Source organism: Chanodichthys erythropterus, chromosome 18 (genome assembly GCF_024489055.1).
Source record: "Chanodichthys erythropterus isolate Z2021 chromosome 18, ASM2448905v1, whole genome shotgun sequence".
Taxonomy (NCBI): Eukaryota; Metazoa; Chordata; class Actinopteri; order Cypriniformes; family Xenocyprididae; genus Chanodichthys; species Chanodichthys erythropterus.
This window is the reverse complement of record NC_090238.1, coordinates 36,441,565-36,459,487: the sequence shown is the minus strand read 5'-3', so window position 1 is coordinate 36,459,487 and position 17,923 is coordinate 36,441,565. Positions and strand designations below refer to the sequence as shown.

The 17,923-nt window shown below is 38.0% G+C and overlaps 1 protein-coding gene across 1 annotated transcript; it reads right to left on the bottom strand.

Moving 5' to 3' along the window:
* Nucleotides 1–1,842: 1,842 nt before the first annotated feature.
* LOC137007002 (cytolytic toxin-alpha-like) lies at nt 1,843–10,806 on the bottom strand. The gene is made up of 5 exons (XM_067368247.1): nt 10,778–10,806; nt 9,609–9,703; nt 4,780–6,486; nt 3,140–3,234; nt 1,843–3,031 (listed from the first exon to the last, which is right to left on the bottom strand). The coding sequence occupies exons 2-5, from the start codon at nt 9,697–9,699 to the stop codon at nt 2,708–2,710; spliced, it is 2,217 nt and encodes a 738-aa protein (XP_067224348.1). The 5' UTR covers nt 9,700–9,703; nt 10,778–10,806; the 3' UTR covers nt 1,843–2,707.
* Between the last annotated feature and the right edge of the window lie 7,117 nt (nt 10,807–17,923).

Below are 17,923 nucleotides of genomic sequence, written 5' to 3'. Positions count from 1 at the left end.
CTGCTCGGGTTGAGAGCCCACTCCACCAGAGGGGTAGCCTCTTCCTGGGCGCTGGCTCATGGCGCCTCGCTGACAGATATCTGTAGAGCTGCGGGCTGGGTGACACCAAACACGTTCGCTAGGTTTTTTAGCCTACGTGTAGAGCCGGTATCCTCACGTGTACTCGCATCCACTAGTCGGTAGACGTGTTGTACCCACTCTAAGTGTCGGCTTGCAATGCCATTCCCGCCACTGGCCGGATACGTGCATACTTCACTCCAGTCGTGTTCCCCGCTTGGCGAACCCTGTCGAGTTCCTCCGCCTCCCCCTTCGACTCGGACATTGCGGAGTGTCTGATGCCAGGCCTACATCCGTCGCTGACGCTGTCTGTTGGCTGGGGCCCATATGTCGTGACCCCTCTACGTGAGCGGTCCCATATGTGTATTTTCCACGGTTTAAAACTCCCTACGGGCCGAGTCCGTGTCTTTCCCTTAGCAGAGCCAGCTCTGCTGTCACCTGTCACATGAGTCTCCCCCTACCAGGTGGAGCCATCCCAGGGACTCCATATGCGTACTGCCCCCCGGGCCAGTCCATGTGTGTATTCCCACGTAAACTCCTCCCCCATTGGGTAGGTAGTGGTCTCCGCAGCATCCCTTATGGGTTCGCTTCCCCAGTGTGTCTAGTTTACTTAGTGGGTAGTGGTTAGACAGCAGTAGACTCTCTCGGTGTAAGCTCGCCCCCTTCACCGCCAGCCGGTGCTATGGGCGGCTGAGCTTGCGCTGGGCACTGGAAGGGGTTTCGTAACTGTGGCGCTTTAGTTGGGATCCCAATTCGTCGGTCACTACTGACGTACGTCGAACGTGACCGACTGAAAGGGAACGTCTCGGTTACGTATGTAACCCTCGTTCCCTGAAGGAGGGAACGGAGACGTACGTCCCGTCGCCACAGTTTCTGTACCCTCGCTGTAGCACGGACACCAGTTGTCTCCTCAGCGAAAGACAGAGTGCGATTGCATCTACTTCCTATTTATATACACCTGTCGGGGGCGGTGCGCATTATGCAAATATCACACGCCAATTCCATTGGCTTGTTTTAGTTTACACGAAGATGATAGGGCTCTCTAAGCGATATCCCAATTCGTCGGTCACTACTGACGTACGTCTCCGTTCCCTCCTTCAGGGAACGAGGGTTACATACGTAACCGAGACGTTTTCACAAATATGAGCACAATTGCAAACGTGATATTGAATTTTTTTTTTTTTTTTTTACCAATTGTTCAATAAACAAACTTTTAGTTTTAAAACATAATTCTCAACATTATAGATGCATTTGTAATTGTACCAATTCAGATGCAACTTCTGTTCCACCTCTGCAGTGTAAAGATGCATTTTGTTGTTAGTGATTCCAATTAATTGGTAACAGAGTGTCTTACTATTCTAATTGTAATTATTGATTAAAAATAAGGCATTTTTCAGGCAGTAAATGTGGATGTTTCAGATGAATTAGAGGAATGCTGGTCTGGTCTTGGTCTTGGTCTCGGTTTAGGTGGTCTTGACTACAACACTAATTAAAAGTGTTCTGCTGTTGGAGAGTGTTGTGATATAAACTACAGCATTGCTCAGTGCATTAAATCATTAACCAGATTAGCGAAGTTCAAAACGAATTAAACTCATATTGCCAAAAATGACTAAAATTATTTTAGCAAATAATACATTTTTCCTTAATAATCAACATAATGCAGTAGAAACTGTAATATGAACTGCACCAGTGCTAAACTGCTCAATGCATAATATAGCCTAATTAACAACACAAACAAGTATAAATCAAACTCACAAAGACTGTCAAAATGTTTTTTCACATGCATCATTTTATTATATTCATGTATGTGGTTACAGTCAAATCATATAAAACAGTGAAATCACTCCAGAACTCTGTCCTGTCTTGAGACGGTGACGTGAGCTCCACTAACAGGCTTCACTCCTATTGGATGTTGCTCTTGAAAATTGCTGCGCATTTGCATGAAGTTCAACTTTTGTGAACTCATGTTGCTTGACGCCTGCATTAGGTTGCCCCTCCACCCTCCTTATGTATGTTTGTTTGTTTGTTTGTTTGTTTTACATTTCTCTTTCTACCTCATAATTTTCTTTGGCTTTTTTCCTGGTCACACATTGATACACACTGTTAATATAAAATTAGTTACTTTGAACATAAAAATGAAAATTTGTGAGCAACAACTTAAATAAATAGCAACTAAAATAAAAGATCATGAAATACACACACACAGAAAAAAACAGCAAGAAAGGCTTGTGTCAGACCAAATCAAGTTAAACTCTTTGTTTTAATTCTACAAGTACATCCAGATATTTTGTACTTCCACAAGATACAAAACAGAACAGATGATAAAGAACAGAAATATAACAATAGACATAAATGACAGAATAAGATTCAATACATTTTTTTTTTCTACCAGAATATTCTCAAATACAATCACTGTTTAATCACTGACTCAAAAATTCATTTGTTTATTATGGTTCCATTTACCTAAAAAATATATTTTAATTGTCTGATTGACACACCACTGATTAATTCAAATCTGATACTTCAATCATAACCAATCATGTCCAATCATATTGAATATCCCTGATATATATGATTATATTATTGCTGTTTAGATGTCATTTTTAGATGTTCAGATATTTGGAGACTGTCAGCAACAGATACTTAGAGCTTAAACAAAGTAGAAACCCAGAGCATCAATTTGATCTCCGCTTCTACCCGTAAAGCCATAACACTTTCCAGATTTCACATCAACACTCACAGGTGCACCCACCAAAATACACTTAACAGAAAATGACTTTCTTTCACCAGTGTTTTTTGCAACCATAAATTCCAAACCCCCACATCTGTTATTTTGACTATTTGGCCACAGTGTTGCAGCAACAACTTTATCATATTCATCAAGTTCAAGTGTTTGTTCATTAGATCCTGCTACATTACCAACTGTCATCTTCTGGCCAGAGTTGAAAGTCACCTCAACTGTGTTCAGTGTCATCTAAAAGGTACAAATGTATTTTATGTGAATCAAGCAACTAAATGAAAACAATGTGATTCAAATAGCAGGAATATGAAATAAAATGGAATGAAAACAATCTTCACGCACCAGACTGTAAGTGATGCTGATCTTCTGAATGTTGCTGGAAAAGCTCTTAAAGGAGAATGGAGCACCTCCTGTCCCACCCACAGTCACATCTTGTGCTGAGAAAGGAATCAAGAGGTGAAAAAACTGCTACAAATTACTACATTCACACAGCAGCAGAATACGGTCCTGTTTTAGAGTGGTAAATGGGGTAAAATTTCACACAGTTCTGTTAATAATGATAGTGACAACAGAATTCAATAACTGAACTGATTCACAACTGCATTTTCAGTAAACCTGCACTGTTTTGAACAGAACTACAATGGACATCTGTAGTTGTCTGGCAAGTCAAACAACAGGAAAGCCTTGATATTTTTCAGGAGGGGCTGGTGGGAGGTAGGCTGACTGGATGTTAAAGATTTCCATCAAATAGTTTCATGTTCCATGTCGCTTGCAACAACCAACACATCCCGGTATAAACGCTCTGGATAAATAATTTGTTATTAAAGCGTCTACGTTCACAAACCTCCATTAATTTTAACGGAAAGCGAACATAATTTATGCATGATTTGGCATGGCAGTCAATACAAATAATAAATAACAATTGTCTAAACTAATGCAGCAGAATCCTGCTTTTGGACCAGACCCAGTTCCAGAATGAAATCACAGAGGGTGCTTTATGGTTTATCACTGTCTGTCATCACAATTTTGAAAGTGAATCCACATTTATACACGAATGGGCCTTAAAACAAAAGATTTATACCATGTATATTTATTACCACCTAGACAGTGTGCAGAGCGCACTTCCTTTATAATCACTAAAAAGACCCCCAGGTATTTGAAACAACCAGAAGCAATCTTTAAGGTTAAAAGGGATCATGGAAGTTTTTTAAGCTTCAGAGTTAACAAAAACAACAACAAAAAAGTTCCCTTTTTTTCTTTTTTCTTCTTCTCTTTTTTGTATATTTATCTAGTAGTCAGATAGTTGGCTAAATTTGCTTAGATATCCAAAGCGAGATGCTGGGATAAGCTCCAGCCATCCCGTGACCCAACAAAAGATACGCGGGATAAAAAGAATGGATGAGTGGATGGGTGGATGACACTGACCTAACCACAATATAAAGCACACTAGAGTGAAATCAACAAGTTTTACCATGGTCAAATCAGAGGATGATAACTCTCCCACTTTGAGAATTACGAAAAATGTTCTAAGACGAGTGAAATTACTGAAAGGCTACCATAAAAGCCAGGTCACATTCACAATATACACATAATTCACTCTTTATCTTATGCCTGAAATGACGAAAACTGACACATTAATGTTTCAATGTCTTTGTTTGTCATATTCGCAATTAGGATTTACATTAGGAATTTTCTGACGAATAACGTAAATGACATTCAAATCAGTGAAATTTGCCAATGGTAAGCATTTTGCTTATCTACATATTACTGTAGGTTGTTTAACATATTTTATCATAAAACAGCTGGCCAGTTCATTCATATAGTAGCAGCTGGAATACTGTATATAAGCCACGGTGGGAATGGGACAGTTTGAGAGTCACTCCTGTCCTGTTATTAAATACAGTTGTCAAACCCAAACACTGACTGTGTGAATGTAGCCAATGAAAAAAGATTATTCATGAATATGTGTGGATGACACTTACCTGCAGGCGGTAAGGAGCGGACAGTTTCACTGGCTTCACTCACTCCCACTTTACCCACTGTCCTGTACCGGATCAAATACTGCTTTCCAGATTCCAATCCAGTCAGAGTAAAGTCTTCATTAGTTGTGTTTATGAAAAGCCACTGTTCGTCAGCTCCAGAATCTGCTTTTACCTCCTTGTACTCTACTCTGTACTGCACTGTTACTCCACTTGGAGACTTCTGCAGTTTCAGGGACACACTTTGGTCCTGGACATCCTTCACTATCGGTGGGGGCGGCTTTGACACGGGCTGGAACTGTTTGTCTGTCAGATTCCCTTTTTCATACAAATAGATAGAGGAGCCTGGATGGGAGGGATCAGAGACAGCAGAAATAATGAAGCGGATTCTCTTTTCATCTTTATTGGCTTCTGAAAAACCTCTAAAGCGAGTTAAGTTCTCTCTCATTTTTCTTATTACATCAGGATCATTGAACCATTTTCCGACAGATGCCTCAGACAGCATATTTTTGTTTCCATCCAACTCTTTAAACTTATCAGATTTCAGGAACTCAATCAGGGTTGAAAGATACGGGTCTTCATACTTCAGAGACGTGAAGGTCAAGCACAACACAACATCAATATCAGGATCAAGGAGGATGGTGTTCAGATCATCAGAGTCTTCTATCTTGATCTGCTCCAGCTTCCTGGTTTGAGAACTCAAGAGGTTAAGTTCAGAATTTGCATCATGTAACCACTGGTTAAGCTTGTCAGCATTAAAAGGGGAGCTGTAGTGGATCTTCAGGATATCTCCCAGTTTCTCCTCCTCCTCTCCTCCTCCTCGAATAGCAGGCAAGACCCTGGCCACTGCCTTCTGAAACACTGTCTTGTAAATGCTAAATGATTCCTGGAATGAGTGCAGCCTCTCTTGAATGTCACTGAAAACATTTACCTCTGTTCTTCTGGACAGATCGTTGCATGTCCTCTCTACCTCTCCCAGCTCCTCCACTACATCTGCTGTGTTGGAAACCAGACGTGTGCTGATTTCTCTCTCTAACCGAGCAGCTTTTTTGTCTAATAAATGAAGAGGATATAGCCAGACTTTTATTGGAACTGCATTCTTCAGCATTGTGGGGAGCTGATTGTACAATTTCAGGGCCTCCATGTATGTGGTGGGGTTCTGCTCAAGTTGAAAGTCACCATGAAATGTGCAGTTGATATTCTCAGCAGTTTTCTTTTCATCCTCTGTCATTTTTACAGATCCTGCTCCCTCAATAGAAAATTCAGGAATCTTCTTTACCATGACATTCAGTTTTCCCTCAATGTCCTGCTTGCTTTCATCTTCTGAAGACATCAGATCAAACACCATGAAGGCCTGAGCTCCATACAGAACAGCCGTGACCACATGAGTTGCAGTTTTCTGTTCAAACACCTGGGGGTAGGTGATCTTGCCCAGTTGGGTCATAGTGAGCTGTTCAAATTTGGAGGTAACACTATAATACATTGTAACTCGACACTGATTGTTTGAGGATTTGGTGTCACGCAGGTATTTGGCAGATCCTCCTACCTCCACCAGCCCCCCCAGAAAGCTGGCCTTCAGGGAAGCATTTATATCCATGAGACTGGATTTACTAGAGAGAGAATCAGAGCTACTGAACTTCAAATCTGTCATGGGCTGCGGACGACTGTCCAAATCTTCACTCAATGATTTCTTATCCCACAGAGTAACACCTGAAATGAGAAGAGGCTTTAACAGTTGTGTATGAAAGTGATGTAGTGTTGAAGTAAATGTGTAGGTCTTATATCTATAATATAGTTTTAAACTGATTTAATCGTTGTGTTAGGGATAGGGTTGGCCTGTATGTGTTTGTGGGGCCCTTGGTGAGATCATGAAAATGGGTGCCATCAGAGTAAACGTTGTCACAACATCAAAACTATATGCAGTGTGGCAACAGGCCAAGACACACATGGAGAACAGCTTCCTCCTTAAATTAAACAGGTTGAGAGGGACTCAGTGTGTGTGCCCAGAGAAGACAACGCACCCAAAAGTAGGCCATAAGACAAGAAAGGATGAGGTGGTGTCTGTAGGGAGAGTGGGAGGGGAGCGGGACAAATTCTAAATCAACACTAAATTATGGTAAGACAAAAGGTCTAAACCACCGGAGGCCGATTTAGCTAAATAAATAAAAAGGAAGAGGGGAAACATGCAAAAGATAAAGTCATGGATGCAGCTATTACTAATATTGTAATAATAGTATGCAAATAATAAAATATAGGGCCTATAACAAATGTTATTGCTTGCTATGACATTACACATTGGGCAACAATATTCATTTTTCTGTCCAACTGCTTACATAACCAGACAGTAAAATGCGATTTTGTAACAATGTAACTTTTTTGTAACAATGTAGTTTTGGGGGATTTATGGTATATTTTGTTATTCATTTGCCTCAATTTGTAACAATTTAAGTATATATATTTTTATAAAACAGCAAAAATTTTAGGTTAAATCCACTTTAAAGAAGATCTGCATTTCTCAATTTCATTTACGGCCAAAAAAGACAAAAAATACATGAAAAAATGGGCCTGGGTTTAGTGGACGATTGCTGCCATCTACTGCCAGTTAAAAAAAAAGAGAACAATACAGTCGTGAATTAAAGTGGGCTGGTCTAAGGCATGAAACTCCAGGGCTAAAAATGAGTCCCACTCCGGCCCTACCCACCAACCAATTTCACTGGCTGAGGTTACAGTGACAGGTAGGTTTAGGGATCAGTATTTGTTGTAGGCAATCATTACTGGCTTCAGGGCAGGATTTCTGCTGAACTGGTTTGGGGGGAAAATCACATGTCTATTACAACCCTCTGCTATTATACCAAAAAAACGGAAATAAATGCTGTTAGATTAGCAGAATGCGTTGGAGAGCTTTTCTAGAATGTCATTATATTACAATAAGTAGCATTTAAATGCTAACTTTAAATCAAAAACACTTTAAACAATTTGTAACAGAAAGGATTTAAAAGCAGTATTGACTTAAAGGGTTAGTTCACCCAAAAATGTCCTTGATTACTCACTCTCATGTCTTTCCAAACCAAAAAGACTTTTGTCATCTTCAGAACACAAGTTAAGACATTTTTGATGACAGAATGCTGTCAGATTTCCTTCCATAGACTGCCTTTGCAACTACCAACTACCACTTTGACTTTGTCTTTGTCATTCTTGTGTGTTACGCAGCATGTTGGAGCTTGCGGAAGTGGTTTGTTCTTGTGTGTTATTCACGGTCATAATTATGAGAAAGTTTCTCATTATTATGATGTATAGAATCATATTTTTTACTGAAGTGTGGCAGTAACTGTCAGGTTTGAAGGAGCGAGGACTCAATAATGCAGGAAAAGGAAGGACTTTATTAATAATAAAAATAAAACAAAAACAAACAAAAACTACCCCGTGGGAGAAACAGATTGACATAAACTGGACTTGACTTGACTTGACTTGACTTGACTTGACTTGACTTGACTTGACTTGACTTGACTTGAGGAAAACACGAGGTAATAAACGACAATGAACCAGCACAGGACTGCTAACACAAGGAGAATAAATAGGAGAGCAAACAAGGCAGGTAATGAGGGAGAACAGGTGGGGCAAATCAACCAATAATGAGGTAACAAGGTGGGCGGGGTCAAGACAATAGACATGAGAGCGCATGGCACAAAGAAACACATGACAAGCCATGTGCTCACACCAAACAAAACAAAGACACAAGCACATGGCCAATGAAGGCAATTCACAAGCCATGTGCTTACACAAGACGAGACATGAACACGTGACTATGAAAACTCATAAGCCACGTGTTCACACAAAACAAGACAACATGAGAGCACGCAGCCCGTGAAACACAGACTGCTGCTACACAAAAGACAAAACATGAAAGCATGCGGCAGGTGGAAACAACCGCATACACAAAACATGACAATACAAGAGACAAAACATGAGACAAGAACGCACGTCAAGTGAAGGAACACTCGACCGTGTGGCGTGTGCTCACAAGAGAGACAGGACTGGGAGCGCGAGTGTCCGAATCCCGACACGAAACCGAAACCAAACTAGACACGAGTGCCGGGATCCGAACGCCACGCTCCCAACATGAAACAAGGCATGCAGACAAGAAAGCGCATGGCTCGAGAACACTCGAGACTGTACGCTCACACAAAAACACGACAAGAACGGGAGTGTCAGAGCTCTGTCACAAAACCAAGAAATAAACTAGACCAAAGTGACAGAACCCTGACAGTAACCCAAACTGCACAGAATAAAGAGTTCGGTCCTAGTGAATTGTTGATCACCAGAAAGGTTTCAATTAGTATAACAAGCATTTGTTTGTTATATACTGTATATGTGTGTGATACCTATGGAAATTCTGGGAAAGAAATAAACCTCAGAAATAACGTGTTTTTAGCTAAGTTAGCATGTCACATCAGTCTGAGGAGTATTTGAAGATAAGACAAAATGAACAGTGTTGTTGGTCATGTTAAAGGGATAGTTTGCTTTAAAACATCTTCTTTATTGTTCAACAGAAGAAAAAAACTCATACAGGATTGGATTAACTTGAGGGTGAGCAAATAATGACAGAATTTTCATTTTTGGGTGAACAGTCCCTTTAACCCCTCACGTTACTCTTTGAGGATTATTTGAAGATCTGTGCAAGATGCACCCAAGTGTTTTCACTAATAATTAACGCGACAGGATCAGCACAGCCTATTGCTCTGGCATCGTGCGCCTCTAATCCTGCCACTTAAGTAATTTAGCAATTGGGTGAAAAAAGGGAACAAAAAACATTAAAAATAAAAGTACAGCACCTGGAATGAAGGAATCCTTGCGGCAGTCATACAGCATTCCAGGAAACAGAGGTCTTCCTAGGGCTGCCACTGCGATTGGCTCTGATTCCATGGCTCTAATAAATAAAAGAAATGGGTAAAAAAAAAAAAAAAAAAAAAAATATATATATATATATATATATATATATATATATATATATATATATATATATATATATATATATATATATATATATATATATATATATATATATATAAATTTATAAATTGCCACCTTTATTATTCTAAAATTCTTAAGGCAAGTTTTTAATTTAAATTTAAGTTGGGTAACTGGTAACAGGTTAGATACACATAAAATGTTGAACTTTTATGAATTAACTTTCATGTTTTTAAAGATACCATTTAACTGTATTCATTTTATTAGTTCTCACGAAATTTTAAAATCCCTTATGTATATATGTATATGTGATATAATTCAGTTTTAAAAAAATAGTAACACACTAGAATAGCCTACTGTTCCTTCTAGGGATGTTCACAATTCTCAATATAATATTAAACTATTTCAATATGTTTCAATACACAGTTGTGAATTGCATGTTTTGGTTTTGCATTTAAATCATTTCTGTGCATTTTATTTCTCTCTGAACTGGCTCTGAGTCTACGCGCTGACATGAGTAAATATCCAATCCCTATGGAATAAAATTAGGGGGTTTAGCCACGCTTGCAATGCTGGTGTAAGATTTCACACTTTAGCATCCAAATAGTTAGTAATTCCTTTAGAAGGATGTAGGAACACATGAGTAACCTTACAAAAACCTCAAAAGCTTGCAATGACTTCAGTAATTAGAGTTACCATGCTTTATTACTTTAGAGTACTGATCCAAATAATTAATTCCTTCTGAAGGATTTGGTAATACTTCAGTCTTTACTAATGGGTTACCATGATCTTCACTTTAGAATTAAGTACATTATGCATAATTCACATTAACTGAACCTGTATATAGAGGTTGTTTGTCCTCTGGGAGGTGTGAAAATAGTTATTGATTAGCTAATAGTGAACTACCACATTCAACTAAGCACTATTACTTACTAATTTATTAATCAGAGTTTCTTGTTAGTTAATAGTAGTTAATTGAATATTAATCGTGTATTACTCATTTGTTCCTGTGAGTTATTCATTAATGACTTACCTGGAGTTTCTGTGTGTCTTCGGTATGGAAAGAGATGATGTCTTCTGAAGCCCACTGGGTTTCTGTACTTATATTTATACTCCCATTATTTATGGAATGTTTAACTGACGGAAAACATTCCACAGACATTTCATAGAAATATGATATCATCCATTCTCTGGGTTGTGTTTCTGATTGTTAGCCAACTATTTCGAAACATTTAACCCTCGGGCAGGGTCAGATCTATTAATTATATCTATTATATCATGCATATAGCTGTGTTAATAATGTCCTATGTGAACATGTTCTGCATTTATTTTCCCCAGTTTGTTTGTTTTTTTGAAAATGGTAACACTTTACATTAAGGTTCTCTTTGTAAAGGGATTATAAAGGTATTTGGGTAACACTTTACAATACTGTATCATACTTACTGTATAACTAATAAGGAATTACTGCAGAATTAATCGGTAGTTCTTCATTAACACTCAAGTAACTACTATTAACTACTAAGGAATATGTGTTAACTAATCAGTATGTCATAGCGTTTTTTAATTGTGTTAAGTAACTATTAGTTAATCAGTAACTAATCAATTCAGTCATGCCTCCTGAAGAACTACGATTAAGTAACTACTAATTCAGCTTCAGGAGGAATAACTATTAAGTAACTATTAATGAACTGTGAAACTGATCAGATTATGGCCCTTGCTTCTTTACTACTAATGTTAGTTGATTTACTTAGATTTATGCCTACTGTACTGTTATATATATATATATATATATATATATATATATATATATATATATATATATATATATATATATGCTGCAAATATTGTTAAACATTCATTCATTTGCGCCACTGTATGTTTCTGTCGGTGGGTGCTATAATGTTGCACGTCTTGCATCACATGCAGGTCAAAGTTTGAGCGCACACATGTAATATCTGTGAATGTTGTAATATCTCCCGTTTTGCAAGAGAAAAGGGACTGTTTATGGCCTTATATATATATTGTGTCTGTTTTTACTCAAGATATTTCACATTACTATTATAAAGTGATGCCAAATGAGTTCTGTATTTAAGGCAATGATCATTACCACATCATGCTCAAAGAATTACTTCAAACCCACTGATAATTAATAAGGAATTGCCTCAACATTCTTAAGGAATTACTAAGAACCTGGAACAGTATTCTAAAGTGAAAACAATGGGAACCCATTGATAATTAATGAAGAATTACCACATCATTCTCAAGGAATTACTAAGAACCTGGAACAGTATTCTAAAGTGAAAATATCCTTGAGCATAAGTAATAAAGCCTAAAGTAGTACTAACATAAAAAATTTAATTTTACTTTAAAAGATGACACATTTTAAGAACATTTACATTTATTGCAGTGTTAATAACATTTTCCAAAAAAAAAAAAAAAAAAAATTCTATTTCCATACAACAAAACAATGAAAAAAGTGAACACTAAAGCACGAAAACAATACCAAAATTTTACATCCGATTACTAGGAACTTACCAAATATAACAACAGAAGACAGTAAATATGTGTATGCCTAAACTTCAACTTTCAGCCAATGGTTCTCTAATACATCTAATTCATGTTATTTTTTTCTGCCTTCATCCTCCTTGTTAATAAGGTCAGATCACATTCTGATGATGGAAGTGATGTCGCGCGCATAGACTTCAACGTGTGCTAGAGATCACTTCCGTCATCAGAATGTGATCTGACCTTACATGGAGGATGAAGGCAGTTGGACATAGTGGTGTATTAGAGTTAAAAAATAATATAAATACCGTTTGGTTTCTCACAAAAAATAATCGTTTCGTGTCTTAGGACATCAATGTGTCGTACCACAAGTGTGGGGTGGATCGAAAAATGGTTGTGGATACGGCAGCGATAGCAGAGCTGGAGTATTGTGATGCTGAAGCCTACAAGACATTGCGTGAAAAGTTCCACAGAGGCCAGAAACTGTCAGAGTTTGCCAAACAGTGCAAAGAAATGTGCACAAGGGAGCCACTTCGAAGCATCATCGAGGAAAAAAAGAAGAATGGCATGCTTATTGACCTTTGCCAGAAAAAAATAACATGAATTAGATGTATTAGAGAACCATTGGCTGAAAGTTGAAGTTTAGGCATACACATTTGCTGTCTTCTGTTGTTATATTTGGTAAGTTCCGTCTTCCTTTCCATGGACCTGTTTTTTGTGTTTTTTGACCCAGGACTGATTCCTTGTATGATGATAGTTTGCTGCCTGTCTTGACCTGAATGGCATCTACGCTAATATTAGTCTTTCTGTTTATCCCGAGGTTTACCATAGTCAACCGAATCCGGGTCGTATCCAGGTGAGATCATGGACCTGCACCTTGACACGACCACAACGCAGCCCTGAAGTATCAGCAAGGATTGAGTCAACGAGATCTTCCACTGTGAAGGCCTCATCGACACAACAGCCAGTGGCACAGTTCCTCAACAAACCGTCCATACCGGCGTGATGAATACGATCCTCAACTGGATGGAACTGAAATAAATACTTTGAATGTTGCGATCCCATCGGCCTTATGATAGCTACCTGAATCAGAGGAGAACTGGCCCCTTGACTAAGCCTAGTTTCTCCCAAGGTTTTTTTCTCCATTTTAACACCTATTTGCCACCTGATGCCACCTGTTGGCGTTTGGGTTCCTTGCCGCTGTTGCATTGGTATCATAAATGTCTTTGTGACAACCAAATGCAATCAAGTATAATTTACTACTAATATTACGTTTGTTGACTTGTCCTATATTTAGTCACATTGTCAGGTACATTATACATATATTATCTTTCTCTTTTATGGGAACATGTCAATGTCAAAATATACAAAAATAAAAAATCAGGTATTTTATAAGGACCCCCTGGCATTACGTCAAGGACCACTAGGGGTCCATGGACCCCTGGTTGAGAAACACTGCCCTAGTCTTCTCTTAAAAATACATTTTTATTGAGCTAAAATCTACATATAGTTCCCAACGAAAGATGCTCACCTATACTTTCATGAGAAGAAGTCACGCAGTTACCAGTACTGTTCCGACATGCTCTGAAGTGAAATGTTGTGCTTAATGTTACAGATTGGATGGGTAAGCTAACTGAGGTGACATTGCAGACTATGTTTTTCAAGTGTTTATTATATGTGTAATCACTGTGTTAGTTTGTATATTATATGTGCTGTGTTTGTTTGTTGTTATCTTAAACAAATAACCGCTCCAGCGCTCCCGCTTCTGTCACGCAGAGGCACTGTGTGGATGGCCAAATACTAAAGTTACAGTATCCTTTATTATGATATCAAGAATAATTATGAATTACTTATTAATATTTCAACAGTAAAATATGTCACCAGGAAAAAAATAATATGATCTTCTGTGTGTGCTTTAATAAATACATGATTCACGTGTGTTCACTTTATATTAAAGTTCATTTTCACAGGTTATTAATGCCATTGTCCCTTGTTCCTTGTTCATTGTACTCAATTAAATGTCCTTGAAGATATCTCCTTCGTCATGCGTTTGAATACTGCAACACCAGTCGTGACAATAGGGAGCTTATTAACTAAAACTGTTCACAGGTTTACAATTTACATTAAGGTGCAATTTCACAGGTTATTAATGTTCATAACTCATGAATAAATGGTTCACATGTGTTTACTTTACGTTAAGGTTCACTTTCACAGGTTATTAATGTTCATAACTCAAGAATAAATGGTTCACATATGTTCACTTTACATTAAGGTAGTTTTTAACAGGTTATTAATGTTAATAACTCATGAATAAATGTTTCTTGTTCCTTGTTCCTTGTCCCTTGTTCATTGTTCCTTGTTCATTGTTTAATGTTTTTGAAGATATCTCCTTCGTCATGCGTTTGAATATTGCAACACCAGTCGTGACAATAGGGAGCTTATTAACTAAAACTGTTCACAGGTTTACACTTTACATTAAGGTTCACTTTCACATGTTATTAATGTTCATTACTCATGAATAAATGTTCCTTGTTCCTTGTTCCTTGTTCATTGTTTAATGTTCTTGAAGATATCTCCTTCGTTGTGCAAATGAATACTGCAACACCAGTCATGAGGGAGCTCATTAACTAAAACTGAAGCAGGTTTCCACTTTACATGTGTTCACTTTACATTAAGGTTATATATAATATGAGGTTATATTATATACATATAAAGTTATATAATTCATAAACACATCTTCATTCTTTATAAATCTCTCCAACAGTGTATAATGTTATCTTAAGCCCATTAGCCACAGATCATAGCCTCAAACTAATTCAGAATCAAATGAAAACATCCAAATAAATACTGTACTTACATGATCTGATGCATGCATGCAGCATTAATGACGAACATTTTGTGAAGATCCATTTTGAGGGTTATATTAGCTGTGTGAACTTTGTTTATGTAATGTATTAGAGTCGCGAGCTTGGGGGCGGGGAGCGTGAGGATTTTTTTTATTTTTACCCGACACAATAGAAACCAACAAAATCTGAAATAAGTTATTGATTGCATTTAAAGCAGGAAGTGTTACATCCAATCACATTAATGATGTTAAAGAAATAAGACAATGCAACCGCAATTTAGCGATATCGCCGCAGTAGTAGTCTTGACCGGTCTTGAAATAAAATCCAGAGTACTTTTAGTCTGAGACCAAGACAAGAGCAAGACCTTCAAAATATGGTCTTAAGACCAGTCTCGAGTACTACAACACTACTTTTATTTATTTTAAGTCTAATTAGAATGGTAATTGATTCTGTAAGTCAAATTAGAATGACATCTTAGTTTTACTGGCAATAAATATCATGTGTGATTGGGTCAAAGATGAAAAGCATCAAGCATTCCAAGCATCAAAAAAAGTGTAATAAAGCTTTAAAAAGAAAAATTCCCCCTCAGACATTGTGTCCCGTTAAACTTTATATTTTTCTGAGCAAAAAATTATGACTATCATACATTTTTTTTTTTTTACCATGATTTACAGAAGATGCTTACTAAAATGTCATTCAGTGTAACAATAGTTTATATACCGAAAAAATCTTGTCAGGCATATTTCAATCAAGAATCATTTGATGACAATCACACTGCAGCCCTCAAATACTAATTGAATGTAAATGTTTATACTTTGCCAATATCCTTCAAACCACTAGGTTTTACCCATTTGTCAGCAAAAAGTTTTTGTTAGGAAGTGAAAATAATTTCAAATATTACTATAAAACGCTACGCATGAATGTGTTTAGTCTCCGGAAAGTGCTGGCCGACCGTTCACATTCACATGAGGTGACTGGCAGAGTACAAGCTATTTTGAGAAGCTTGAAGATGTTTGGGTAGATCAGCGCATCACTTTGTTTGATTGCCTCAGCACATGAAGTTGGTTCAGTGTCCAGCATTTCAGTTCCTGGTCAATCAGCTCTGGTGAAGGTAAGTCATCTTGGTAAAGTTGGACTACTTCAGAAATGTCCACTGTCGCACCTGAGTTGCACTGTATAGACGGAATTAGACCCAGGAGCCTTGATGCGGTTACAGATAGAGGACTGAATCTGGATTCAAACTCCAAGATGACATGGTCCAGGAAAGGTATAGCCATGCTGCGACTATAGTAGTCCTTCACAGTTTCAGCAGGTACATTTTCTCTGTGTGTCTGCCTTCCAGAAACACGTGATTGACTGGTAGGCTGAACATCGTCCTGAGCAGCCATCCTGATGGCTTGCTTGTAGATCTGGTTGAAGTCATCCTCAATTGTCTCACATAGCTCTTTGTAGATATTCTTGACCTCATCTACCATGCTAAATGCCTCCACGATGTCAAATGAGGTTTTTTGCAGCTTCACTGTGATGCCTGTAAGGTGGGACAAGACTTGATAGATGGTGAGGAAGGTCAGGATGAAACCGAAATTTTGGAGCCCAGACAAGAGACTATAGGCCTCTGCTTTGTACTTGCCCTGCCATCCAGTGGCGACATCTTGGCTGTAATCTTCTGTATGGAGACCAAGTGCGATGACACCTAGAGCCTTAACAATAAAGACAAAGGCACTATAAAAGTGGCTGTGTGCATCATGTCTTTCTGCCCATCTTGTGCGACATATGTCAATCAGTGGTTTCCTCTGTCCCATAGAGTGTGCAGCCTTATGTACAACCTCCATGAGTAGTTGTTCCCTCTTTGGGCTGTAGGTGAAGAATATGATGGTAGACTTCATCTTGTCAATCATGTTGCGCACAACTGGAAGAGCACAGGAGCGTGCAATGACAAGGTGCAGGCAATGCCCATTACAGTGCATGTACACTGCTTTAGGTGCATCCTTCTTGATCAAAGCCTGGACACAACATTTTCACTGCTCATGCTGCTGGCACCATCATACCCCTGGCCTCTGCAATTACCAATCTCTATGTTGAGGTGACTCTTTATACACGTCCGTTTGAATGTCCACTGAGGAAAGCGATCTTTGTCTTTTTTAAGCTTTGGGAATTTTCCATAGCACTCATTACACCACAGTGCTAAAACAACTTCCTTGTGCAACAGTTCCTTTCAATTTAAAAGTCTCTTGTGCTTCACTGACTCATTCTCCTTTAAAGTGTTGCCGCTATCTAATGGCGTATTAATGTAATGTTCACTCAATCCATATTACTTAATGGACATATTTATATAAAATAATATTTATTGAAGAACAAATAAGCAAAATTGTACAGTTCAGTCAAACATAAAGCACTAGTTATTTAAAAAAATAAATAAATAAATAGGTCACCATTTACGCTTTTATGTGGGTTTTACAAATATTTAACGAATGAAAAGGATTTTAAAGAGCTTGTGACAAAACCTCCTAACTCCATTGGATCCTCAAACTGTCAATCAAACCTCATTAATCTGCCTCACCTCCTGAATGAAGTGCGCACGCAGTTTGGACATCTCTGCAATGCAAAGGTAAATAAAGATCTGATGTTTGAAAAAAACTGTATATTTTATATATATATATATTTATACAACATTTCTGTCTGGTTCTCGTAGGAGTGCTGTTATCACTGAAATATCATATGGCTATCAGCCAATCAGAATCGAGAACCAGACAGAACTGGTGTATAAATATATATATATATATATGACAATTTGCACAACCTGTCGAATATATTTGTACAACAGTTCT

Bases quoted from the DNA above. Each gene is read 5' to 3' on its own strand.
- LOC137007002 (XM_067368247.1), bottom strand. From the start codon at position 9,699: ATGGAATCAGAGCCAATCGCAGTGGCAGCCCTAGGAAGACCTCTGTTT. The intron at 3,235-4,779 runs GTAAGTGTCATC...TTCCTTTCTCAG, and splicing joins CCGCTCCTTACCGCCTGCAG to CACAAGATGTGACTGTGGGT. The intron at 3,032-3,139 runs GTGCGTGAAGAT...TGTACCTTTTAG, and splicing joins TCAGCATCACTTACAGTCTG to ATGACACTGAACACAGTTGA.